This window comes from Abrus precatorius, unplaced genomic scaffold (genome assembly GCF_003935025.1).
Source record: "Abrus precatorius isolate BTA unplaced genomic scaffold, Abrus_2018 Scaffold8, whole genome shotgun sequence".
Classification (NCBI taxonomy): domain Eukaryota; kingdom Viridiplantae; phylum Streptophyta; class Magnoliopsida; order Fabales; family Fabaceae; genus Abrus; species Abrus precatorius.
In genome coordinates this window covers 34,167,056-34,193,561 of record NW_020874428.1, presented here as the reverse complement: position 1 = coordinate 34,193,561, position 26,506 = coordinate 34,167,056, and the positions used below count along the sequence as shown (strand labels likewise).

At 29.9% G+C, this 26,506-nt stretch overlaps 3 protein-coding genes across 5 annotated transcripts; 2 read left to right on the top strand and 1 right to left on the bottom strand.

Annotated features, from left to right (window-relative positions):
- Nucleotides 1-3,477: 3,477 nt before the first annotated feature.
- LOC113847772 (class V chitinase-like) lies at nt 3,478-5,580 on the bottom strand. The gene is made up of 2 exons (XM_027477045.1): nt 4,462-5,580; nt 3,478-3,570 (listed from the first exon to the last, which is right to left on the bottom strand). Exons 1-2 carry the CDS (start codon nt 5,570-5,572, stop codon nt 3,548-3,550), a joined length of 1,134 nt encoding a protein of 377 aa, XP_027332846.1. The 5' UTR covers nt 5,573-5,580; the 3' UTR covers nt 3,478-3,547.
- A 2,848-nt stretch (nt 5,581-8,428) lies between these two features.
- LOC113846279 lies at nt 8,429-13,153 on the top strand. 2 transcript variants are annotated; one of them, XM_027474356.1, is made up of 9 exons: nt 8,429-8,562; nt 8,643-8,693; nt 9,854-9,923; nt 10,231-10,345; nt 10,930-10,962; nt 11,438-11,563; nt 11,969-12,075; nt 12,172-12,246; nt 12,551-13,153. In XM_027474356.1, exons 3-9 carry the CDS (start codon nt 9,899-9,901, stop codon nt 12,919-12,921), a joined length of 852 nt encoding a protein of 283 aa, XP_027330157.1. In that variant the 5' UTR covers nt 8,429-8,562; nt 8,643-8,693; nt 9,854-9,898; the 3' UTR covers nt 12,922-13,153. The 2 variants fall into 2 exon arrangements, with proteins under 2 accessions (XP_027330157.1, XP_027330156.1); XM_027474355.1 differs by having other exon boundaries at nt 8,435-8,562; nt 9,854-9,875; nt 12,554-13,153.
- A 5,114-nt stretch (nt 13,154-18,267) lies between these two features.
- On the top strand, nt 18,268-22,126 carry LOC113846909 (alpha/beta hydrolase domain-containing protein 17C-like). Of its 2 annotated transcripts, XM_027475647.1 has the most exons (6): nt 18,268-18,415; nt 18,561-18,969; nt 19,287-19,323; nt 19,494-19,730; nt 19,821-19,868; nt 21,571-22,126. In XM_027475647.1, the coding sequence occupies exons 2-6, from the start codon at nt 18,671-18,673 to the stop codon at nt 21,829-21,831; spliced, it is 882 nt and encodes a 293-aa protein (XP_027331448.1). In that variant the 5' UTR covers nt 18,268-18,415; nt 18,561-18,670; the 3' UTR covers nt 21,832-22,126. The 2 variants fall into 2 exon arrangements, with proteins under 2 accessions (XP_027331448.1, XP_027331449.1); XM_027475648.1 differs by lacking the exon at nt 18,268-18,415 and having other exon boundaries at nt 18,423-18,969.
- Nucleotides 22,127-26,506: the final 4,380 nt, after the last annotated feature.

Below are 26,506 nucleotides of genomic sequence, written 5' to 3'. Positions count from 1 at the left end.
TTCTTACAGTTTTTGTTGAAATAGTAAATTTTAATTTTAGTACGAAAAAGAATAATAAAGTTTCACTAATTCACACATTATTATGGAATTCATGACTATGTTCCAATTTGCATTGGGTGCTCATCTTTCTTGAAGCTCAAACCTCAAATGCAAATTTTCTCAAATCAGGAATATTGATTGCAGAAAGAATTACAATTGGACAATTTGATTGGTACACGAAAGTTGTTAAAGAAAATTTGCATCCACCTTGCTTTTCCAGGAAATGCATAAATTTCCATTGTTAATTCGTAGGAAAATATCTCTCTCAATTTCCATTTTCTATAAAGTATGTTGACTCCATACCTGTTGAAAGCTCCTTTGACTTCTCCAAGTACTATTTGGAATTTTATTATATTATATTTTATAAAATACATATTAAATAAAAAATAAACATTTATTATCTTAAAATGTATAAAATTATTTAATATTTTATACTTACATAAACATATTTATAGATATATAAAATAAAGAAATTTAGAATTATTCTATTCTTTGTACGGAAACTGATTTTTTTGCGGTCAATGACTTGAATTGCCCAACTTTGCCCCAACTCTTTTTGCACCTCAGTTGGGAACAGCTCTTGAATCTTCAAAACAAAAGGAAAAGAATACTTACAAATATTGTTTTTAATTAAACTTTATTATTAACTTTTTGTTAGTACAATTAAGCCCTTTTATGTTATACTTGATGACATAACTCAACAATTGTGCGTCAGTCATTAATTTAAGAGTCTGCTTCACGTCTGAAATTAAGGATACGACAGAGTCATTATGAGAGCTATTGATTCAACTTTTATGATAGGGACAGGGAAGTCTTTTTAAAGTTAGAATTTGATTTTATTTTTTTAAAGTTAAAGGTTACGAGATGTCGGTAAATTTAAAAAATCATTCAAGTTAAATTAAAGTTTATTTTATAATTTATATAATTACACAAACAATTGTATCCGACGACAAGATACTACTCGGTCTTTAACTATAAAAAAAAGGAACTGAATATCTCCTCAGTCAAGATAAGTTGAATACTTTTTTACTCAGAATTAAAGATAATTAACTCAATTAAGAGAAATAATCAAATTATTATCTACTCTAATTAAAGGGTCAAGATTAAGACTGACTCGACAAGCTCATTAGCCCATAATATTTTCTATAAAAGAAAAGTAAGAAGTATAAATAAAGGGTAGACTTTTGAATATTTAATAGTATTTACTGCTCAGAATCAAAACCTGATTTTCAGCATCAAAGTGCTTTTTGCAGGTACCTTCTCTATATCAGCAACGTACGGAAGGACGTCATCCTATCCAAATAAAAATTCAAAGATTAGTATTTCCTTAATAGGAATAATAATTATTTTAATTTTAAAATTTAAATTATTATCTTAAAATGATCGATTTCGTATTTAGATATTAAAATTGTGCTTTACTTGAAAAACAAAAGTTGTGTCTCTCCTATTTCTACATTTAACAAGCTTTGACAAAAAATACATGTCATGTATATTATAAACTTTTTCTTCATATCTATATTGATAAATGAAAAACATATTCAGTTTCATTTGTTTCATATTATTGCAATTTGATTCTTATTCATTTTAGTAAAAAAAATAATTGAGAATTCAGTATATTTATTCATCATTCGTACTCGTTAAGTAATATAGTACACTACAGAAATATCTTGGTAATATTTTTACTATTTTCTATAACTATTCGTTTCTATTTATGTTATCTCATACTTGTAATTATTCATTTTCATTCATTCAAATAAATATTTTTATATTTGAGTGGAATCAGAATTGAATTTAAAATTTTAATTTTACATACTTTTTACATAATTTTACATACTTAATATATATATTCACACGAATCAATTTGAATTCTGAAAATTCGAATTAATATTGATCTGAACCATAATTTCAATTCCACCATTAATACCAACCATGAAATAAATTTCAACTTAAATTTTAAGGTTAAAAGTTACACACAAAGTAAGGTTGATCACTAGAAAACAAGGAGGCATGCTCAGGACTTGCATGGTGAAGGTCTTGGTCTTTTTACTAGTAAATAGTAAGATGTTACATCACTTTTGAAAAATGATTTCAAAGTGTTGACTCATTCTGAACGTATTTAATTTCCAATTTCCATTTACCAACCATCACTCCGAGATTTAATTTTACTTGTAAGTAGTAATATGTTACAACACATTTGAAAATTGATTTCAAAGTATTGATATAAATGGTAACATTTTGTTCCAATGTACCCAAAAAAATGGTAACACTTGTTCGACTTACGTATGCTTCATGCAATTGAATCGAATAACATTTAAAGAGAGGCCAAATAAAATAAAGTTTCACAAATTTGCAGCATTTGTCTTAAATATTTAAGTTGCCAATTAATTGTACGTAGAAATAATTTAGAATCAAATTAAAAGATATGTATTCAAAGAAGACCGAGTGAGTTGCTTTTCGTGTGTGGTGTCGAGATATTAATTTTTACATTAGCAACAAATCAAATATTATATAAGCAAGAGAATTTAAATCTAAAATTTTTAAAGACATTTTAGAAAAGTGAATCTCTTAAGCTTAAGTTCAAATACTTGTCTTTTTCAAATATCGAGTATAATCCATATTAAAATCTTAATAAGTAGTGTGCTAGGATGATTTCCTTCTTTGTATCCTATCATTTAATAAGAAGTTTCTTAGTTTATTTCTATTAAAACAATGGAAAAATTGTGATATATATATTTTTTCCCCTCTATCTAATGGTGCGGCTCTAGAACAGCGTTTGGTAAAGAGGTAAGAATGAGATAAAACAAAATATTAGGGATCTTTATTTTATGTTTGGTGCATTTTAAAAATGGAACAAAACAGGACATAATTATTTATCTGAAAAAGGATAGAATGAATAATATACACATATTTTTAACAAAATGACACCAATTTCTTTTTATTTTAATAGTTTTGTTAGCATTAATTCCTAAAATTAATTTTAAACATCTAAATGACAAACAAAAATCTAAATAAAAGAAAATATTTACCATACTTTTGTGATTTTTATATAATAAATATTTTTCCATAATTGAATAAATGGGTGGATGATGCCAAAATATTATTTATTTTGTTTAATATGAAAAATATAGAAATGGTCCTCGAAAACAAAATATTTATTCATGAACTCTGTAGGTTGCAGTTCGAAATCTGATGGCAATGATTTTTCAAAGGGAATTTCCAATGCTTTAATTTAATACAGAAAGAAATCTTTTAAAACATTACAAAATGTAACTGCAGAGATTTCGTATCACGTACTGATGTATACCTGGTGTCCATTATTGATGAAATTTTACAATGAGATTTTAACTTTTTTCAACTTCATAATCTATTACCGGAAAAAAAATTAAAAAGACTACATACAACATGACATACAAGCATTTATCTCTTCAATTTACCTTATTTTTATTACATCGGTAACCTTATTATATAATAGCATAAGCCTCTGAGCTGACTCTTTGACCCCTCATATTTAAGATCCCCAAGCATTTGAAGCTGCAAGTATAATTAAGCATCGGTTAATTAGAAAGTTGAAAGATCAAAGAACTGAAATTATGCAGATATGGTGTGTGTGTGTGTATGTATAAGATACAAGATCTAACTGCTGTAACATCACCTAGTTATTCTAATGGGATATATTTTTCTTTAAAAATATTTTATGTTGAATTTGATATTAACGTCTCAATGCTCACTTTTTCTCCCATTTTTTGATGAAATCTCAAAATGACAAAAAAAATCTACACATTCATGCACTTCACATACACACCAAATAAATCACAGAAACATTGAAATGTCCTAAAGAAATCCCACCTTTAAATTTACATTCTCTTTTGAAAAAATAGTCATCCACTCTTATTTTAATGAAGAATCGTATACTTCTGTTTATGCCACTATCTTTACAGTATATAAATATCATATCTTCTCAAGAAATTACCCTTACATGTCACTATAAGAAATTAGATAAATGTATGGACCGGCAAAACGCTATTTGATTTTCGTCAGTTCCCTTGATTTCATTTTTCTTCTCAGTTCAATCTCTTATTTGAATCAAAGGTCAATTCATGTAATCGAAGAAATGTTCAAGTCAATCGACTACGGATAGACACACCCAAGTCTTGAAGCTAACTAATAAAGTAATAAACAACGCAACGTGGACATGTGTATGATAGAAGCCGTTGCTTATGATGTTAACATATAAAATGGAAGTTTTTATGGTACCACACCCATAACCATAAAATTCCAATTTTTTATATTAGAAATATACTATAGACAAGAAGAAAATAGAGCAACTAAAGCTACGAATGATGTTTGTCCTATTTAATTGCAAGAAAATGGGGATGTATATTTTATATATTGCAGAACAAAAAAACAAACCTTATTACTCACCAGTTTTAGAAAGTGTCCAGGAATCATCATCGGCGCCAATATGCCAAGTAAAATATCCGATCAACCCTTTTCCTTTAGCATAATTGACCTTTGCAGTGACACTGGAAGTATCATCATAACCAATCCACGTTGTCCCAGAATAACAATAATCTGTGACAAACGTGGAGTTATACACAGTCTGTGCCATCTCATTGCTTATGAATTTCTTAATATCTCCATACCCAATATCCCCATCACCAGAAGTTGCACCATTGGCAGGAGCAAACAATCCATGTTCATTACCATTCACCAAACGCCAAGAATAGCCATAAAACGGCAACCCAAGTGCAATATGGTTCGCGGGCAATCCTAGTTGAATCCATTTGGTGATCCCTTGATCTCCACTGAATTGGCCTTGTGGGTTTTCCAAAGGTGCAGGTGGTTGTGTCAATGTTGGGTACCCATTTGGTGTGAAAAGGTCATAGACCATCACGTTGGCCCAGTCCAAGTAATTTGCAATTTCTTCAACTGGGTAATATTCCAATGGAGATATCTGATCAGAACCAGCCACCGCTGCAGATAACAACAATGTAGTGTTGCCAGTGTTGTTGGATTCTTCAGCAACAGCTTCACTCCATTCCTTAAGGAGTAAACCAAAGTTGGTTTTGTCTGTGTCAGAAGAAGGGTACTCCCAATCAAGATCAAGACCGTGGAAGTTGTTGCTTCTGGCTACACGAATTGAAGAGTCTATGAAGGATTTTCGGGTGCTGGCTTGGCTAGCCATTTTAGCAAAAGCTGATGCTAGTGAAGGGCCTCCACCACCACCTATGGATAGAAGGGTTTTCACTGAAGGGTTCTTCTGTTGGAGAGTTTGGGTGAAGGTTGAGAACAAGGGTGCATTGGAGGAAGAAATGGTGACTTTGTTGGTGTTGGTGTCAAGGTCTGCAAAGGCACAGAAGAGGTGAGTGAAATAGGTTGGATCAATGTCTGAAACCGCAGGGCCAGCATCAGAGAACCAATACCCTCCTTTCACTGTGGCTTGTCCTGAGGAGAAACTTGGTTGGAACATGACAAGGATGGCGGAAACCAGAAATGAAAAGCTTTTGAGGCTGACCATTGTGTTGTTCTTCATTTCCTTGAGGGGTGTGTGGTGAATTCGTGTGTTTGATTATAGCTTCTCTATTATATATATATATATATATATATATATATATATATATATATATATATGATATATCTTCATGCTAGATATGTAATTCAATGGCTTTGATGAGAAGACTGTTCTTTAGATTGGTACGAGGAAAATTGAAGCTTGGTCCATTTCTTTAATGCTAATTGTCTCGTCCACATATATTTAAGGGAATAGATTTGGCAATTCAAACAAGCTAAAGATAAGGTTCTTGATGGCAACAACAAATGAAAAAAAAGAAATGCGTGTTCTATGGATACTCTTCTGCAAGTTATACAGACAGTCAAAGGTGTGAAGCAAGCGTGCAGAAGTTAAGAATTAAAATAACGAGTAAATTAATTCCTCCAAGATTATTTACTCTTGGACTTCACAAAAATCTTACATTAATTTCTAATTTTACAAAACAAAAATTATTTTAGTCCCTTTTTATATAACATGATAATAAAAAATAAGTAAATAAAATGAAAATGAGTAAGGTTTAAAATTTAAGATTGAAAGTGATATTTTCATAAATTTAAGAATTAAATTAATTGACGTTTATAGTTTTAATGATTGAAATGAGTATTTATTCCTTAAAAAAATAGACATGCTTCTTTTCCCTTTTCTTTTGAAAAAAATTATAAGCTTTCATATATCTTTTATATTCAAAGTAAAAATTTCTAGTTCATTATATTTCTTTTTTTTTTTTTTAGAGACGAGGGGTAATTTGTTAGAAAAAAAATTATAGGATACAGAATTAGATACAAATAGGATAGAATAATAGTTGTGTAAGTTTTTATTTTAGTTTTCATTTGATATGTGTTCAGATATATAATTTATTTAAGTTACTATTTAATAATTTTTTAAAACGATGGTTTATAAAATTATTCTAAAAAATATTAAAATGAATTAAAAAGAGATCATGAAAATTATAATCGTTTTTATAAATTAGTCTTTGATATGTATTAAAATAATAAATTAAAATTTATAAAAAAAAAGAAAAAATTTATGTTGCTAGAAGATTGGAATAAGTCAACGCGCCAATTGCGGTGTGAAGTGGCGGCTGATTGAACGCGCCAATTCCATGTCAAGGATTTTTGCAGCTTCTTGTTTGTTCCCATCATTAAAAGAACTGGAAAACTAGAGTTAGAAGATATTATATCACTTTATTCATAGGAAATTTTTTATTTTTACCACTTTATAAGACATTTTTAAGTGTTTTATTTATGATTGTGGTATATTATTTAGATGTGTGTATACAAAAATTAAAAAATATAAAAAAAATTATATACAATATTATATTTGATATGAAATTTCAATGATTGAAATATTGAATCTATTAGCAGTCAATGAAAAACTTGAGATGTAAATAGACCGGCACACGTTGTGTATATTTGAAACAATGGCATTATATGTATGTTGCGTGCAAGTAATTAAGCTCCTATGTTAATAATAACAATAAAAACTCTTCTCCTATTCAGTAGCTGTTGTGGCATTTATATATGGTGTGAGCTGTGATTTTTTAAGATCGGCCATTTAAGACGCAACCATTAACCAAGTTCATTCACAACTAATTTTTATAAGATACTTAAGGATTGACTGAGAACCTAGTTATTGAAAAAACAAAAGGGATACATTTTTTTTTATTTTAAAAAAATTACAATGGATATAATCATAAACATAAACATGTTTATGAGTTTATGTTTTTGTGTAGTGTAATATATATATATACATGTGCATCAAGAAAATACCAAATTGAGAATGTTAATAGTTAAACTAGATTCACTTAAAGAAATGACAATCTAATATAGTATCAAATATGGAGCTACATAAAGTAATAAGACTTATGTAATGTGTAGTTTTGAATAGACTTCAATCTATATTACTATTCATTTTGACCATGTTTGAGATGACCCAATATTGTATAGCTCAATCGTATCACCATATTTTTATATTTCACAAATAATAATTTTATTGGCACCTTATGCATCATCTACAAGGTCAAAACACACACTTACGTCTAATGAACACGTTGACATACATGTAAAATGACAAAGTTCTTAAATATCATAATTCATGTACGCATTTTATTATATTCTACCATCATTTTGAACAATTTTTTTTATAATTCCATACATTAGGCCCTTAAAATTTTATTAATTAATAATAATTTAAAAAAAGAATTTGAAAAAAGTTATTAATTAAATGATAGATAACATTAAGAGTATATCCAAGAGAATGACAATGAACAATAGTAAAAAGGAGAAGAAAAATAAACTAGATTTGTACACGATAGTTAAAAAAATGTTGCCATGAATAAGAAATTGTAATAACATGATGAGACCTTGGACTAGAGAGCCGAACTAATGTGTTTGAGCTCTATGTTCTCTTACCCAATAAAATCAGTTAACCCAATCCAATCTAACTTTCAATTTTGGTAATTGGTAGACAATCTAACTTTCGTTTAACAAAATAAATAAATATTTATAGCAATTAATCCCACCTCCATATTTCATATACCCTCTTGTGGACAATCCAACGTAATTAAAGTCATTTGTGATCATCGAAAATTTGAAATGAGACATCATAGAAATTCTCGAAATTAATTTAGTAATACATATTACCTTACTTTATCCATAAAAAAAAAACTCCAAGCTATAAACAAAAGAATTAAAAAAAGAAAATATTAAATTGATGCTTGTCTTGTTTATTTCTATAAAATAATTAACATATAGTAAATATTTTGTTATACAGATCTTAACAATATTCATCAAAGTCCAACTCTATTTAAAAACTAATATTCTATTTTTCATTTTTCAATGACCATGTTGAGCGCATGTGTCCACGTGTCTTCGATGTTTTCGTTCTTGAGGTATTGTGTGAACCCGAAGCTCAATCTCTCTCGCTCTTCAATGGCAACGTCTACTGTTCTAATCGCCATCGTCGGTGATGTGGTAAATTAGCCTCTCCTTCACTGTGCCAATTTTCAAACACAATTTTTACTTCACACTTTCCTAATTTTGGTTTTCTGAAGCATGATTGCTGGAACTTCGAACTAGATTCGAAAGCACTCGAGTTCTTGCAGGTACTCTTATCCATATTTTCTTTTTTGTTCTCTGTTGATGGAAACCCTTTGCTTACATTTATAATATTCTAATTCTGCTTCCAATCTACGTGCCATTTTATTCATCCTTGTGGGGTGTGTGGTCTATGTTCGCTTTCATTTTCCCTAACCCGAAATTGTATGCATTGTATGTGTGAACCTTAAATAATCATAAAATTTGATAATTATGATAAAAGGTTGATTTAATGATCAAATTGTAATTTTGATTCCCCCCATCCAAGAGGGGAAAATGAGGCTTTGTTAGAAAATCTTAAACTTTTGTGAAATACGCCTTTCAAGTACTACAGAGGAAAATAGTTGTTCCTTGATTGCTTTTTATTTTATTTTGACCTTGGTTCTTAATAGAGGATTAGTTTTTTTTTTTTTTAACCTTTTTTAGACATTTTGTTATGCTGAAGTAATGCATGCAGGATTCTTTTAAGAAGCATTTTTAAACGTAATCATAAAAATTTGAAAGATGCTGAAATGAACTGGCAAGTAGTTATTCAATGTAGAAATGGTGGAAAAGAAAGTTTTATAAGATTAAAGCTTGGATAAGAGATTTGAGAACAGAATGAGAAAGAAAAAAATTGAAGCAATTAAAAGAAGAGGAATCAATAAAATGATGAGAAAATTGTGATATTGCATATTCACCTGTCATTAATTTCTATTAAGATGATGTTTTATAAAATAAGTGCGTAATTTATAATGCTATAAACTTGTTTACCAATTTTCTTTTCGTTGTTGAGTGATTGATTTTTGTGGAATTAAGGTTCAACTTCCTCATATATATTCCTTCCACATTCGTTTCAATGTCTATACTGGATAATATTACTTTCACCCTTAATGTTCAATTTCCCAAAATTAGCTGCTCCAATTTTACCTGTTCCAAAGAAATTGATAGTGCATGCAGTCATGCAAACAGTTGCAATAGAGAAGCCACCAGATATTGAAGTTGTGTCATTTGTGTATAAATTTCCTAATTGATTTAAATTTAATCATGTATTGTTTTATGCAGTGAATTTTCTTGGTGTTAATTTATATTGTGTTGTCTTTTTCTTTAATTTATATGAACTTATTTAATAAGCATGCAAATGTGTATCTGACCTATCAATCTAATCTTGTCCTATGTTGAAGTGCAGCCAGATTTGGTTCTGTTTACAGGCAAGTTTCATTGTTTCTGCTGAATGCTGACCAATCTAATGCACTATGGTGATTTTTCTTAAATGCATTTAAGTGCCTTTGCTTCCTTATGGCCTATTCTTTTTGGTATGGAAATTGCTGGTGTCAACCTATGAAAAATCAGTGTCCATATCGAAAATTGAATACCATGGCATTGATATTTTGTATGTCTAAATAAACTAGGAGTGTTCCTTGTTTTTATGATTTGCATTGATAACCAGAGACCTGAAGAAGTCAGCATGTTAATGCATGCCAAGTTAACTGTATGATGATTAATTTATTATCTTTGTTACTGCTTCCATCCTCTTTTCAATTGTCCTGTATTGAATTTTGTTAGGTGATTTTGGAGATGAAAATGTTGAAGTTGTTCAGAGTGTAGCAAATCTTGAATTTCCTAAAGCAGTTATTTTGGGAAACCATGATTCCTGGTTTACTACACAGTTCTCGAGAAGGTGAAGTTTACCTCTGGTTTAGTGGAAAGAAAATGGTTGGAGAGGAAACAAAAATTGAAATTTAAATTGAAGAGAAAATGGGAGGAGAATAAATTTTGAATTTTTGTTTCTAAAAGTCAACTCTACACTCCTTTTTCTATCCTTTTTTTCTTCATTTTCTCTTCAACCAAACTAAACAAAATGTATTATTATTTGGGTTTTCTTTCATCTCATCTATTCAAAACAATGTGTTTGTTCTGGAATCATTCTGCGTCAATATGTGGCTACATTTACTTTGTGGAAAGGTTGATGTTGTTAGATTCTGCTACAAGACATGACATGACAAAATATCATTTTAAAAAAGGATGGGATGCAAGAACAATAAATTTACAATGTGAACAATGTATCTTTCCCACTCACCACCACAAAAATAAAAAAATAAAAATAGTATGTCAATCCCATCCATACAGTCTTTTAGGGAAAACAAGTTTTATAATATGTCAATTTTTCAATTTGTTTGAAGTTTGTTTTCTGCCTAGTAGGTGATAGTTGCAAATGCTGATTTGTAGTCCAGTTGTAAACTAACTCTTTGATTCAAATGTTAGTGAGAAGGATAAAGTTCAGCTTCAACTGGAATGGTAAGCGTGTTGTTGTTGTTGTTGTTATTATTATTATTATCTATAAGGAGTCAGTTCATTCTAGAGAAAATTTTCACTGGTCTACTAATGTGACCTTGTGCATGTGTCCACATTTCATACTTACCTTATATATGTATTCTTGAGTCTTGACGAAGACATATTTTTTATGGCATCTGTATAATGTTTTGGGTGAAGGAATAAGTTCATAAGTTTTTCAAAAGGAAATGGGCTATTTTTCACAGCCCATTAAAGGTTTAAAGTTAATTTATAATTTTTAATATATCTATAATGAATTTTTATTGTGCAAGAAACTTGTCAAGTAGAGAGCAGTTACCAATTACTAAAGTGGAAAGTTGACTACTTAAATGCCTAATTTGGCAAATATCTCGATTTAGTTTTCTCTTCTCTTTATAATAATTTAATAGAGAGCCTTAGAAAATTTATTGATTAATGAATCTATCAATGTAAAACTCAGCCTTGGTAGGGAGCACGTGGCTTATCAACGTTCAGACTTTCCTTTGATAAAAGTAAGTGTCCTTGGCGGACGGCCATTTTCTTGCGGGGGTAAAACATTATTCCGGAAAAAGCTTCTGTCCGCAAGGTGTGTATTATAATGAAAGCAATTATAGACAATTCAATTCTCAGAAAGCTCAAAAATCCATTTAATGTTTTTAGCTTTCCGACTTAGCTTCCACTGCCTACAAAAGAGTTAAGTTCACCTTGTTGCTCTAATTAAGTGATCACTTTGAAAGAATTTTGTAGAATTGGTCCGACAGTTAGTCACTGGCTCACTGCATTATCCTTTTATGCTTCTTGTCTAAGTTCTAACAGTCAACTCGTGTTGCCTCATTTAGTTATCCACGATTTTCACAATGCATTGGCTACAGAAAAAGTAAAGTTAGATGGCCTTAATGACTTGTCAATCAAGGAGATCATGTTATGTGGTTTTACTGTTATTGTTGCCATTGTAGCTTGAAATCAATTTATCAATTTTGAGCTGTCTTAGATATGGTGTCAAATGCATGGATGAGAGTGCAAAGAGTATTCAGAAAGCTGCTCTTGGCACGCCAGAGGGTCATTTTCTTATATTACTTGCACATAATGGACCCACAGGTGCAACACAGCATCCCAAATTTAATATCAGCTTTGCTGGTACTAGTCAATCACATCTGATACAAAGAGTAATGCCTGAATTTTAACTTTGTGTAGGCCTTGGTTCTGGTTTAAATGACATCTGTGGAAAAGATTGGGAATTTGGGAGTGATGGTGATCATGGTGACCCAGGTAATATATACTTCAGAGCTTGGATTGTTATCAAAAGTATTATCTCCTTTTGTGGTTCTGGCAGAGAATTTTTTTCCCATGTCAACTCTAGTTTTTTTTTTTCCATATTAATGCTAAATAACTGGGTTCTTTCATTTCAAATGTTTGTGTATGTTGTTCGCATATATCAAATTATAGTAGTGATTCTGCTAGCCTTTTGTAAATTTTGGTGGACCTATACCTTACGATGCTAAGATGATGAGGATCATGCAAACGTAGCCAAAATGTGATACTGTTTTTAACCTATTTTAGTATGTTTTTTTAACAGATCTAGCACATGCAATATCATTGCTAAAAGAGAACAATCAAAGATCTATTCCATTGGTTGTGTTCGGTCACATGCACAAAGAGCTGGCATATGGCAATGGCTTTAGGAAAATGATAGTGGTTGGCACTGATAACACCATATACTTAAATGGGGCCGTTGTTCCAAGGGTCAAAAGATCAGGTGATGAAGACAAGAGAGGCTTAGACGCTGAAAGTGCTTTTTCCTCACCAGAGGCAAAAGGTACAAGAGCCTTTACTTTAGTTGAGATTTCTGAAGGAAGAGTTGCTAAGATTGCAGAAAGTTGGGTCTCAGTTGTCAAAGATAGGACCACGTTAGAAGAAGAGCACATATTATTTGAAGGCAGATAGGATCCTCATCCTTCACGTTTAGGATTCTGCTACAGTCACATGGATTTTAATGCATAGATAAAAACAGCCGGGATGAAATATGCTTTGATACTCATTATTTATCCAGATGAATCCCGTGTTTAATGTTAATACTACCGTTTAGACTTGACGTATACTTTGATACTATTCCTTATCAAAATGGTGATTTTTACTTGCATCGGTTCTTCATTCAATGTGGCAATTCAAATGTAAATGGTTCGTGTCATTTTCTGTTTAGCAGAGAGGATATCTATTTGTTTTGATTGTCCTTTCTCATTTGGATACATTTTGAATGATGTGGATTGGTCCATTGGATTATCCAGGCTGTTTCATCTGCGTCATGGTGCCTATTCTTTTTAACCTGGCCCTGTCTCATGTGGCGCCATTTTATTGTCCAAACTTTACTTTGTTTTGCAAGCACTGTGCACGGATTATGCAGTTGATAGGTTTGGAGTAGATCATTTTCACGTTTGCCTTTTGCTGGACCCAATGACAAATTGCCCTGCTTTGGCAGATGGTTGTGATCCCATAAGGTCACGAAATGCCTCTCATGATTTTAAGCTCCAAAGTAAAGGATAAAGAGGCTGTGACACTGAAGGTTGACCAAACTTTTAATGATTTGATGCTGTCAGTTTCATCCTTTTTTTTTTCTTTTTCTTTTGATAGGTTACGAAAAAGCTTCACATACATGAAAGAAATGACCCATTTCCTAGATTTCCTCGATTAACCATGCTATTAGTGAATGACATATTGCACGAATACCATTTACTACCATATTCTGTAGATTCCTTTCTGTTGTGAACACTAGCCTGTCTTGCATAGCTTAGAATCTCCCTTCCGACCAAATAATCTATTTTATAGCTTGCCATTCTGTAAATGTGTGCAGTAATATTATTCGCCACTGTCTTTTCTCTCTTGCTTTCCGAAGGTTTGGTGCACCGAATTCCAAGTAGTCTATGGGCTTTTTTTGACTCATTCTGTTGCTTTACAGCCATTGGATAAGAGAAAATAAAGTGAAAAGGAGAACTCAAAGTAACTCTAAGCACTTTCCTTAGTAAACATTGACATTGATTCTGACCGTGCTAAAAATTGCTAATGACTTGGTTGTAAAATTTTGGGGCATCCTTTTATAGTGATTAAATACCCATTTTAGTACTTTAAATTGTAAGTATAAATTGCGTTAATAGTTAACTTCATAAAAACTTCACTTTAGTTTTATTTTTTCAAAATCATTTACTTTAGTTTTTTCAGTTATTTTTTTTATTGTTTTTGTATATAAGAAAAATGATTAAAATAAATGTCATTTTGTAATGTCAAGAACTAAATTAATTTTTTTATAAAATAAAAGACTAAAGTAATTGACATTCACAGTTTAAAGAAATAAAATGGGCATTTACTCATTTTATAATTGTATGATGAATGGTACTGCAAATGTCCCACTCTGTTGGCCTTATTTTAGTGGCCATACATATTTGATAGAGAACTCTGACTCAATTTCTCCTCATCAATTTTGAGAGAGCATTAACATTATTCCTTCATTTATCAAGATACCTACTTTTCTATCTAAGAGGTCCTACCTCTTAAAGATTGGTCAATTAAGTTTCTCGTCACCTACCTATCTAGCTTTCCTACCATAAAGCCGACATTTTGGTCTATCTAACACTTCCATTTTTTTGACAAGTCATTCATTTTCTATAACCCAATTCTAACTTACCCTACCATCTTATTAAAGGGAGGTTAAAATTTGCTAGCAGCATAAAATGCCCACTAAAGTCGTACTTCGTTTTGCCTCGTCATAATCAGATAATTGCTATTAGATTTCAGAATTTCGTGCATAGTTTTTTTACCATTAATTTTTACTTTTGCTGTTGAGAGCTGAGCTAAAGTCACAATTAACCCCTAGCAACGTTTTATTTTGGTAAAAGTATTATTTCTTGATAAAAGATGAACCAAAATTACCACCTAAGTCTAGATTATGTATTGATAAGTAATCTGTTCTCTCCATTGACTGAAGTTTGAACTTTCGAAAAGATAATGATTGGAAGGTGTATAAGTCTGAGTTATTTCATTTTATCTTCACATATCATTATAGAACAAATAAGACATGATTGTGATTGATATCTTATTTCTTGCACCCATTATTGGTTTCATTTCTCTTAAGATATTATATATTGTGAAATTACATAAAATCATTAAAAAAACTAATTTTGTGGAGGATGTAATAGTGTGAACAAATTTGTAAAACAGTTTTTTTTTTTTTTTTGGTATAAATAATGGTACTGAGGATAAGAATGAAATTGACAACCAATTAGTGTTCTCCTTGCCGGTTGCAAGTGGTTAGCTCACTCCATTCCACTTTATTAATATCAAGTTCCATTGAATGCGGATCCATCACTTGTGAAACTTTTTAGTTTGGGACTGGGCATAGCAGCCTTTTATGGATATAGATGTTACTTATATAGTTGGTAGTTTAAATGGTAGTATTAAATTTAAAAAAATTTAATAACTAAAATTAGTTTTTAATATCAACTTTTAAATTTAAATTTTTTTATTTATTAAACCAAATTCATTGAGTAATATTGATGAATTTGATGATGACGGCATAGTAGTATTAATATCTGGGACAACATTAATAATATTATCAACCCTAGAAATAAGTTCAGAATTTACTAGTTACTATAAAAGTTTAGAGAGATAAAAATGTAAAAAGTTTTAAAAATATTTCTCCTTTAATATTTTAACAAATTATAGACATGTATGCATAAAAAATGAAATTATTCTATGTAAAATCAAGTTTGTTAACATCTTATGTTAAGTTACCATGATAGGGTTACCTTGGTAATTATGAACATAGGAGTTCCAATGAAGAATATGGTCAACTATCTTTCTGCCACACTTTGCCCTCTTTCTTAGAAGATCCTCTGCTACCTTTGACCGAATCTGGACCCTCTATTATGTCTTCATCTTAACCACTGACATTTGTTTTTAGGGTTAAAATAAGTGAACAGAAATAAATAAATAAATCACTTTTTTTTAAGTGTACCGTTTAGGCCTTAGTTCTAATATAATGTGCGTAAATAATAAAAAATAATATATTTTTATTAGAGAATGTACCATGACTGAAATAACCTCATTCACGTTTTGACCTTAAATTAAATCCTACTAACGAACTACCTTATATATATATTATCAAATGCTAACTTAAAATCAAATGTAAAAAATTCACCTCAAATTGGTCTATAACCTTTTAAATAACATGTTTTGATTGAATTTACTGCGTAAGCTGTTTTTGGTCAACATTGTGTAAGCTGTCTAAAAAGTTCAAATTTGTTGTTTTCTGGTACTAAGTTGTAATGTACGCATGGATTGTTATGCGACCTTTTATATTTCACAATATTTGAAGTAAAGAATTTAGTTTCATCATTTAAAAGAAGAAAACAATTAAATATAAGCAAATAAAATTAAAAACATCAAAATCATTATACGTTAATGTATACGAAAAAAGTGTGATTAAGCATATCAAATAATAATATAAAAAATTTAATTTAAACATTTAAAAAATTTGATAAAATATATGTAAGCAATTAAAATTAAAGAAATCAAAATTATATACACATTAAATTATTGAAACTAAAAGTATTGTTAAGTATATTAATTTTTATCAAACGTAGTGTTAGTTATAAAATATCGTGTATATATATATATACTTTGAAGCCATAAATTTTAGTAATATAATAATTCAATTAAATGAGATCATAAAAAAATTATTCTATTAACGTATTTAAATTAATTTAATTTTTTTATCAATTAATTTAGTATGAGTTATTGTTTGGCTTTATTAGTTTTTTCTTCTCTAAAACAAATTGAAATTACTTGATTTCGTTTTTTATTTTTAATTTTTCTAAAAAAAAGTATTCATAAAATACAATTTTTTCACAAAATAACTCCTTCTATTATTATTATTATTATTTCATTTAATTATAATAAATATACCATTTTTTTTTCTTATTTTTTTGACGGATCAACTAGAAATTTTATGCTATTTATGAGGATTAAATTAAAAAAAAATTATGATACTTAAAAAGAATTGAAAAAATTATACTAAATTTGGTATATTGAGAATATAGAATATTTTTAATAATCGAATTATTTGTTGGTATACTATATTATATTATTAATATAAATTTATAATATTTATACCAATATTTTATTTATTTATTAACTATTCTACAAAAATTAATCTATTATTAAATTATTAAAATTTTTTATAAAAATTTGATAATATATAGAAGAAAAATCATAAAAAAATTTCAAAAAGATTTTATTTGAAAAAAAAAAAGTAAAAAAAAATTGTATGAAGGTAAATAATGAATCAAGTCCTTGTGGTTTTGATCCGATTAGGAAGAAAATGAAACGAAATAACGGATAGTTGCATAGGAAAATGTGATCCTGTTCTGTATTGTCGTATTACAATTCCATACCCAACCCAAGCATTGTTCATAAATGAGATGGACCCATAACTCAAGGGCAATATTGACTTTTCACCCATCTCTCCCCAACGGAGGCCATAATTGTACTTTTATTAACTCCTTCCATATCAAAATTTACATTTCATTAGAGCTCACTTCACCAGATATTTTTTAATATTAATTAGTATTCAAAGAGTATTAATTAGGAAATTTAAAATAAAACATTTTATTAAAAAATATACTTACTCATTTTTTAAATATATTATAACAATTTTTATTAATAAATTATTATTTTAAAAAATTAATTAGCAAAACCTATATTTTTTTTTATAAACAACACTTATATTAAAATTAAGAATTATTTTTTTCAAACAAATAAATTTTAGAATATATAAATTATCTAAAACTAAAAATCCAAAAGTATATCTTAAAAATTATCTAAAAATAAAATGAATTTTTAAGTTATTTTTTATTACTAAATTAATCTCACGAATAATATAATATATATATATAATAATTATTTTGGTATAAATTTTTTACATATTTAAAATTTTACTATAAAATTAAATATGACTTAAACTATCTATTAATTTAATTTAATTCAATTATATATATATATATATATATATATATATATATCTTGCTAATAAGATCTATAAAAATAATGGAGATAGAATAAATAAACCAAAAACTTTTGTGAAACATGTATATTAAAATTTTGAATTTTGATAAGAAGATGAATTAGAATATTTATAATTTTAAAAAAAATGATTGGATTATGTAATAATTAGGGGGATGATATTGGAATTGATGAGGATGAAAGGGAAAGAGGAGGGAGAGATGAATGGTGGTGGGAAGCAGCAGTTCCAGCTCACCCGCTTAGGTCGGATCCATTTTCTGCCACTCTTCACTTTCCTCCTTCGGTTTCGTCAGAAGCCACTTCCAACATCCAACACCCAACACCCAACACCCAACACCCAACACCCAACACCTTTCTATCGTCCCAAGTAAACAACTTTCCTTTGCAACATCCTCTTTCTCTTTCTCAAAAAACCCCAACCAAATATAAATTATTTAATTATCAATTAAATAAAACCATCACTTTCTTTTTTCGTTTTTTCTTTTTTCTTTTTTACATGGAATTAGAAACAGGATAAGAACAACGGCCCAGAAATTCTTCACCTCTCTCTCCGGCGTCGTGGTTTTGGTGATGCTGGAATAAAAAAACACTGGAGAAAGCGCGTGCATTTGGTGAATGATAAATGGGGAATGTGACGGGAACAGTGGCTGCCAAATTCGCGTTTTTCCCGCCAGAGCCACCAACGTACGAGGTTTACAGAGAGGAGGATGGGAGGGTGGTGTTGTCGGGTGTCGCCGCCGACAAAAACGTCGACGTTCATATTCTTGACACAAAGGGTGGCAACAAGATCGTTGCCACCTTGTGGAAACACCCTTTTCCCAGGTTCACCTTCTTGTACTCTCATGGAAATGCCGCTGACTTGGGTCAGATGCACGAGCTCTTCATCGAGCTCAGAGCTCACCTTCGTGTCAATATCATGAGGTTCTTCTTTCCCTTTAAACTCTCTCTTCTTTCCCATGTTGCATGCGTTGCCTTGGACATGGTTTTTATCTTTACTATTTCATTGAAATAAAAAATGATAATCGTGTCCTGATCTCGTACAAAACTTATTGGATTATTTGCTGGTGTTTTTACTTTGTGTGTAAACTTATGCGTAGCATTTTTTAAAAAAATAATATTTTTTCATCGGTCATGATGTTTTATTTTGCTAGCCTTGTCAGCTTATAGTGATTTTGAGAGTGGGAGCAAAACCCCTTTCTGAATCTTTCTTTGTACCTTTTTGTTTTTTGTATTTGCAGCTATGACTATTCAGGGTATGGAGCATCTACAGGTAAGGTAAGTAACTAGCCTGATTTCTTTTACCCCCTTTATTCTTCTCGCTGTTTCCAAATAAAGTTATTCATTCATGATGAAGCAAGGAAATCAAAATTCCATCTGAATTCTGTTTTTCTCCAAATATGTCAGCATATCTAATTTTAACTGATGTATCTCTTCAACTGTGATAGCCATCTGAGTTCAACACTTATTACGACATAGAGGCTGTATATAATTGTTTGAAGAGTGAATATGGAGTCAAGCAAGAAGATTTGATTTTGTATGGTCAATCGGTTGGAAGTGGACCCACACTACACTTGGCTTCGAAGTTGCAGAAGTTGAGAGGGGTTGTTCTTCACAGTGCAATCCTTTCTGGGATAAGGGTCTTGTACCCTGTCAAGATGACATTTTGGTTTGACATATTTAAAGTAAGTTTTGCCTGTGTTCTTCATGATTTTTTGTCCGCTAAAGATTTTAGCAGAGTTTTGTAGTAACAAAAATCTCTTTTATCATTTCAGAATATAGACAAAATTCGGCATGTCAACTGTCCAGTGTTCGTTATACATGTAAGTGTATATTTCCCTTTGTTTATAATCAGCTTCTGCAGTTCTGTTTCTTGTTGTGGTTAAACTTGATAAACAGCTTCTTTCTTGAACTTCTGTCCCGAAGTGATTGTCATATGAGTTCTTATTTTGATTGCCTGGTGATGAGTTGTTCATATGGAGGCTTGGGTGAGTTCTGGATTAAAAACATAATTGTGCAGATTATTTAAATTGATTCATTTAAAAAAAAAAAAAAAAGATTGCAAGTGTTCAATTATCTCAATGTTTGATTGCAAATGTCACACAATGCAAAGTGTCAAAAGTACTTAAGAGATTCTGATGTCTTGAATCTTCACCTAATATTAGGTTATTTCAGGAAGCTGATTTAGTTAGACTTTTATTTTCTAATTTTCTCCCACTAGAAGATGCAATATGAACAAAAAATCCAGCATGTTTAGGAAGCCTGGTGGTGTTTGCATCCAAGGGATCATTTTCCTTTTATCAACAAGTATCGAATATTCTTGACTATTGACATGTATTGATGTTGTTGCATTATACTTTCTGCCTTTTTGAAGAAAGTCTTCATTCTTCAAATTTAGTTAGCAAAATGATGAACTTTTGTCTCAGCCTGCTCACCTTCTTAAGCCAGATGAATTATTGATGCTAGGTGCAAAAATAGACTTTAGGTTCTGGAGTAAAAACTGAAACCATAAACACTTGGTATTACTTTTTTTTCTCACACTTTAGTTGAAGTAACGAGCAGTCTGCAGTTTAAATTCTGATATAAATATGTAAATGGTGTTCGGTATGGCAACGTATGCTCAGTGGAAAATTTATAACTTGATATTCAGATTATGTCATAGGATAAGAATACTGAGGAATGTTAATACGTATTGTATCTTCTGTTGTATTGCAACTTTGTATCCATGTAAGCATAGGTATATGAAATGTGCCATTTCCAAATACTTCTCCTATTATGTTTTTAAGCTGTTTTATTTCCTTAGTTTGTCTTTATGCTGGTTGTGCCCCACTGATATAGAACCTAGAAGTAGCTTGCACCTGTTGTCCTAATGAGAATGTTTAGCAAATCTTTGAAATTTCTCTGCTTTTGCATCTCCCATTTCTATTGTTAATAATAAGTACTTAACAACATTTTTGGTGCTTGTGTGTTTGTGTTTTGGCATGCAAACCTTGTTGATTGTCTAATGTTCAGTAATAGATACCTTTTTCCACGCGTTTAATGAAACAGCTACATTGTGAACAGCTAAAATTGATATATCTTTATTGCAAAAGAAATCATGGTACATTGGAAGGAACAGTAAATAATTTTTTTTATATCCATATCTTGAAGCCAACAACATAACCATTGTGGAGATTTCAGAATATCATTACATGCTTGCATTCATTTTGGTTTTTCTTAACTTGTTGCCTCATTCATTAGTCAAGACCAACTGGCCAAGCAGCGTATAGCATAGTAGTCATCGTGTAAAAGGAGCCAAATTTGAGGAAGAAAATTAGATATTGTTAGGAACTCAGTGATGATTTTCTTCAACTTCTATGTTGTTTAGTGTTGACTAGTGTCATCGTTCAAAAATTCAGTTCTCCATTTGTTGCTTAGCGGACATGGACATTTGTCTCCCTTGTATTGTGTAACCTTTTTTAATTTAATTCCCGGTGCTTATAATAATTTATTAATTTTGTTTGTATGCTAATGGATTATGTCCAGGGAACAAATGATGATATTGTTGATTGGTCTCATGGAAAGCGATTATGGGAACTCTCCAAGGAAAAATATGATCCCTTGTGGGTTAAGGGTGGGGGGCATTGCAACCTTGAAACATTCCCGGAATACATCAAGTACTTGCGCAAGTTCATTAATGCAATGGAGAAACTCTCAATCACAAAACAGACAAACAAACAACTCACTCAAAATCCTAGTATTACTGAATCCAGACATAACAAATGCTTAAGATTTGGCAAAAAATAGCTCCATCTTTTTAAGGTTTTGGTTTGGATGTAGGAAATCAGAATCATGGTTTGATTCAAGGCTGAGCCCGACCACAATAGTAACCATGCTACTTTGATTCATAGATTCATGATTTGGCAGCTAATCAATACATTAGAATTAAAGAATGTCTAATACCCTAACACCCCTTTTGATCAAAATCCTGTTTGAGATAGCCATAGCCCAGAATTCCCAAGTGGTGCTTGCAGTAGTTAATTATGATGTATTTGATTTGGATTTCTGCCAAAAGTTGTCGAGTTTATGTATAGACCACATCATTCTCGGTAAATTAATTTAAATGAAAAAATTTACACTTTTAAATGGAAAATAAGCACTCTAATGAAAACACGTGAGTTAATTTAAAAACACATCTCAATCACTTTAAATGATTCAAAATCAATTGTGGTCATTGTCTCCGATTTCTTTGGGCAAATTATGTAGATATTGGGGGACCCTAATAATTTAGTATAAAAGTGGGAACATGGCTCAAAATTACCCAGTAGTTAACTGAACCAATCGAGAATCAAGTGGGCCTCCATGGCAGTAGCAACAGCTTGTTGGTTTGGAAATCATTATTTTTGTGTGCTGTCGAATTTGAAGCCATAGAACATGTAATGCTCACTTTTGGTGAAATAATACTTGAAAACTACGACGTAACATGGCATAGTGCATGATTTGTTAATCATCAGAGGTAATATATATATTGAGCCAAAAAAATTAAAGACTATCGGACATAACACTATTCATACATAGTACCCAAACAAAGAGAAAATGAGAGAAGAAAACATAGATATTATCGAAACAAACAAGACTCTGAATGATACTAACGAAGGAAACGACACCAGTTATAGCTTTCCATGTTCTTAATTTTTGTCGCCACTTCATCCTTCATCCCTTGTAAATTAATGAAGAGTTCATATATTGCCTAATTGATAAAGTTGAACCTTTTTCTCCAATTAAGTGGAGATTGATGTGCATACCCATGCCATCTATGGTGGAGACGATAAGGGAAGAGTTTATATTTATTTATTAACGAAGTGACACTCTTTTTTTTCATTAATCTGTTATAAAATGAATTCATGGCATTTAAACACACACACACAAACACATACGTAGAATTCATTCTCTTAAAAGTGATTGAATCTTTTTTTTTAAAAAAAGAATGCTTGTATTATTATTAACATTTTAATTGTTTGAAATTCAAAGTATTTTAAGTAGTTGTGCATATCTTGTTTATAATCTCAAATATATTTTGATTTTACAACAATTTTATCAAAATTTAAAAGTCTTCATAAATTACACGAATATTTTTCTTGTGTAAGGTTGTCAAGAGTTAAGACAATCATATGTAATGCACTATTTTTTTACAATTATTTTTTAAACATAGCTAAAAATATTTTGAATGCATATAATAATCATGTTTGAGTAAAAATTAGTGTGTGTGGATTTTCATAAAAAGCCCCAAACCATTGTTTAACGTTTTTGTTTTTGTTTTTTCGTAAACCTTCACTTATAGCACGATTCATAGTTTATCAACTTAAATCTAAGCATGCTTTTACCCAATAAATAAAAAATATTTATGGTAATTTATTGGTAAAAGCCTAAAACTAACGTGCCTGTTCAGTCGTTGACAAACGATTTATTTTTATCAAATGCCTTTCTTTTTAATATTTTGATATGTTTCGTTTTTTAAATCATTTTCATTCTGCTTTTCCAAAATATTTTCTGTTGTTGTTGATATTATTATTATTATTATTATTATTATTATTATTATTATTATTATTATTATGTTCTCTAAATGATCTGTTGCAAAAAATTTCATATTATTGGGGGCAGCTGTGAAGAGATATCGCTATGTCCGTATGCACAGCCCAAATGATGTTGGACTCAATTATTTTCAACTAGGGATGCTTGTAAAAAAATGGTACAAAAGTAACAAAATATATAACGTAAAAAAAGAGAGTAAAATTCCATCTATTTAAATTCATGTAATTTATAAAATATAATTAACTTTAATTTGACTGTAGATAGAATCTCAATCTTAAAATAACTATGACAAAAGTCAAATTTTTAATGATGGACATTATATAATTAAATGACAATGTAAAAGCTTCTACAATATAAATATATTCTAATTACATTTTTTTTATTATTGCTTGAAATTTATCAAGCTGTATGAAAATATATAATTCTCACTTCCCTTTAAAAATTCTTAGTAAATTTTAATTAATAACAATGATATGTTTAAAAAATGTATAGAAAATTTAAATAAATTCTGTCTTCGTTTTTTTTTTAAAAATTTCTTGCCTTTAATTATTTTAGTCCTTTTTTTATTCCTGCCTCTCGGTTTTAGTTTGTCTATTTTTTAGTCTCTATTTTTTTTTCAGTTTTTATTCCCCATGTATTATTATATATTATAAAAAATAATAAGAGACTAAAAAAAATATTAGGAACTAAAAGCAAAATACTAAAAACAAGATGAAACTAATAGACAATAATTAAAAACTACAAACAAGACAGATTAAAGAAAAACAAGACTGGAAAGTTATCAACTTTCTTAGTATTTGATGTTTCAGCCACAGCTCCCTGTTCTAAGGGTGCATATATATCCGACTATAGGCCATGCTTCTTTTAATGTCTAAATTTGATTCCAAAATGTCAGAATAAATTTAGTGTTGCCCAACATTTTGAGGGTGCCCTGTCTAATACCATAAAGGGCCCATCGAAATGAAGCCAAAAAAATTAAAAAAATAGAACATGAATATATAACTCCTATATTGAACCAAAAAAAAAGAAGAAGAAGAAGAAAACTCCTGTTTATTTTATTTTCAGTTCTGTTATTTAATTAATTGAAATTAATGTTACATATAACTTTTTTATATTTGTATAAATATTAAAAAAACAAAGAAGCGATTAGAAAATTTCAACAAACATTTGTCCATTTCTTAAGTTTATGAGGGGAAGTTTTATTCCTCACTTTAGATTATTAATTAAATATAAAGTCAGTAAAATGAATCAGTTTACTTTAACTATTTTAAATATATTCATCAAAATTTAAGATTTAGATTAACAAAGTTATGATTCAAATAAATTTGAACCTTTTATCTCATATTAATAACAGATTTAATACTGGCTGGTCTGCTCAAGTTTGGCCTACTTACATAATTTATTTATTGATATAAAAGTTCAAATAACTTTATAATTTTGTTAGTTGAACATACCTAGCTAGCCAAGTTGAAAAACTGAAAGTAACAACTCTAGTTAGATTTAAAAGAATTATTATAATTTTTTTATTTGTTTACTTTTATTAAAAAAAATGATCTCTTTTGTTAAATCTAAGTTAACATTAACTGTTATTTTTAATTATGTTTCTATCTCTTGGTCATAGACAAAAGAATGAAACTATTATAGAAATCTCTGAATCTTAAACTCTTAATTATTTAAAATTTTCTGTAAACCAGTGTTAATTAACATTGAGAAAATTAATAATATTAATTGTAAAACTAGTGTTAAGTTGAAGACTAATATGGTAAAAAAGAAGAAGTGGTGAAGGGATAGTAGTAGAAGTGGGAAGATGATGGCAATGGGGCCAGGAAAGTGCATATGGATTGAGGTGATATGAAAAAAAGATTTGTCCTGACTCATGGGTGCTTCCTCATCCCCTTCACAGCCAATCATAGTTTGTAACGTTAAGGGGTCTCAGATTCCCCACCTTCATCTGTTCCTTAGGACCGCCATTTGTACCTCTTCATTCCTATCCTGTTTCATTTTTCCACATTAACGAACAACACCATCATTTTCTTTTCTTTCTTTCCCATGCAAAAAAATATATATCAAGTTGAGATTAAAAGACTTCTTTTTTAACTCGTACTTAAAACATCTTATGTGAAAATAAAAGTTACATAACTTTTGCAGGGTAGCAATATAGTAATCTAACTCCAATTTATTTAGTTTGCTAATTTTTTTCCTACCCTTTTGATCTTTTGAGTTTGGGTTCGAATAGAATAGCTATGGGCAGTGATTTTTAGACTGTAATCCTCAATCATTCAGCACTGTACCACAGTATGAGCCTCCCCACAGTGCCACTGCCACTGCCACCAAATGAAAATCCTAGTAAAAATGTTACCACGTCCTGTATCATGGGTAGCATGGTACAACTACTATGACCGTGCCTTAATCATTATTCACGGTTCTATGTTTTTGTCAACATTATTAACTGGTAATGAAAAAATATAAGAAAACAAAGTTTTAGTTTTAAAATTCATTTTGTGAGGAAAAAATGATTTATTTTGTGAATTCTTTTCTGTTCATTCAAATAAGTAAAGTTTAGTTTTTTTTACTGCTTTCCCTTTTATTTATTTATTTTCCTTCTGCTCATTTATATTTATCCACATAGCACGTGTTTTTATTTTCTGGTGCCTAGGTTTCAGTCTTTCTTTTTATTAGTCTTGCATGTATAATTGGTGTATGGACTCAGAATTGATTTTGAAATAAATAAAGATTGCTATTAAAGAAAAAAACTCTTTAGGAAACTATATATAGATATGATACTAGCCTTGAACATCAGATACGTTAAACTCAAACCAATATTTATAATTTGATAAAGACTGAAAAATTTTGCATTCTTTGAAGCTAGTTGTCTTTACTTTATATTTTG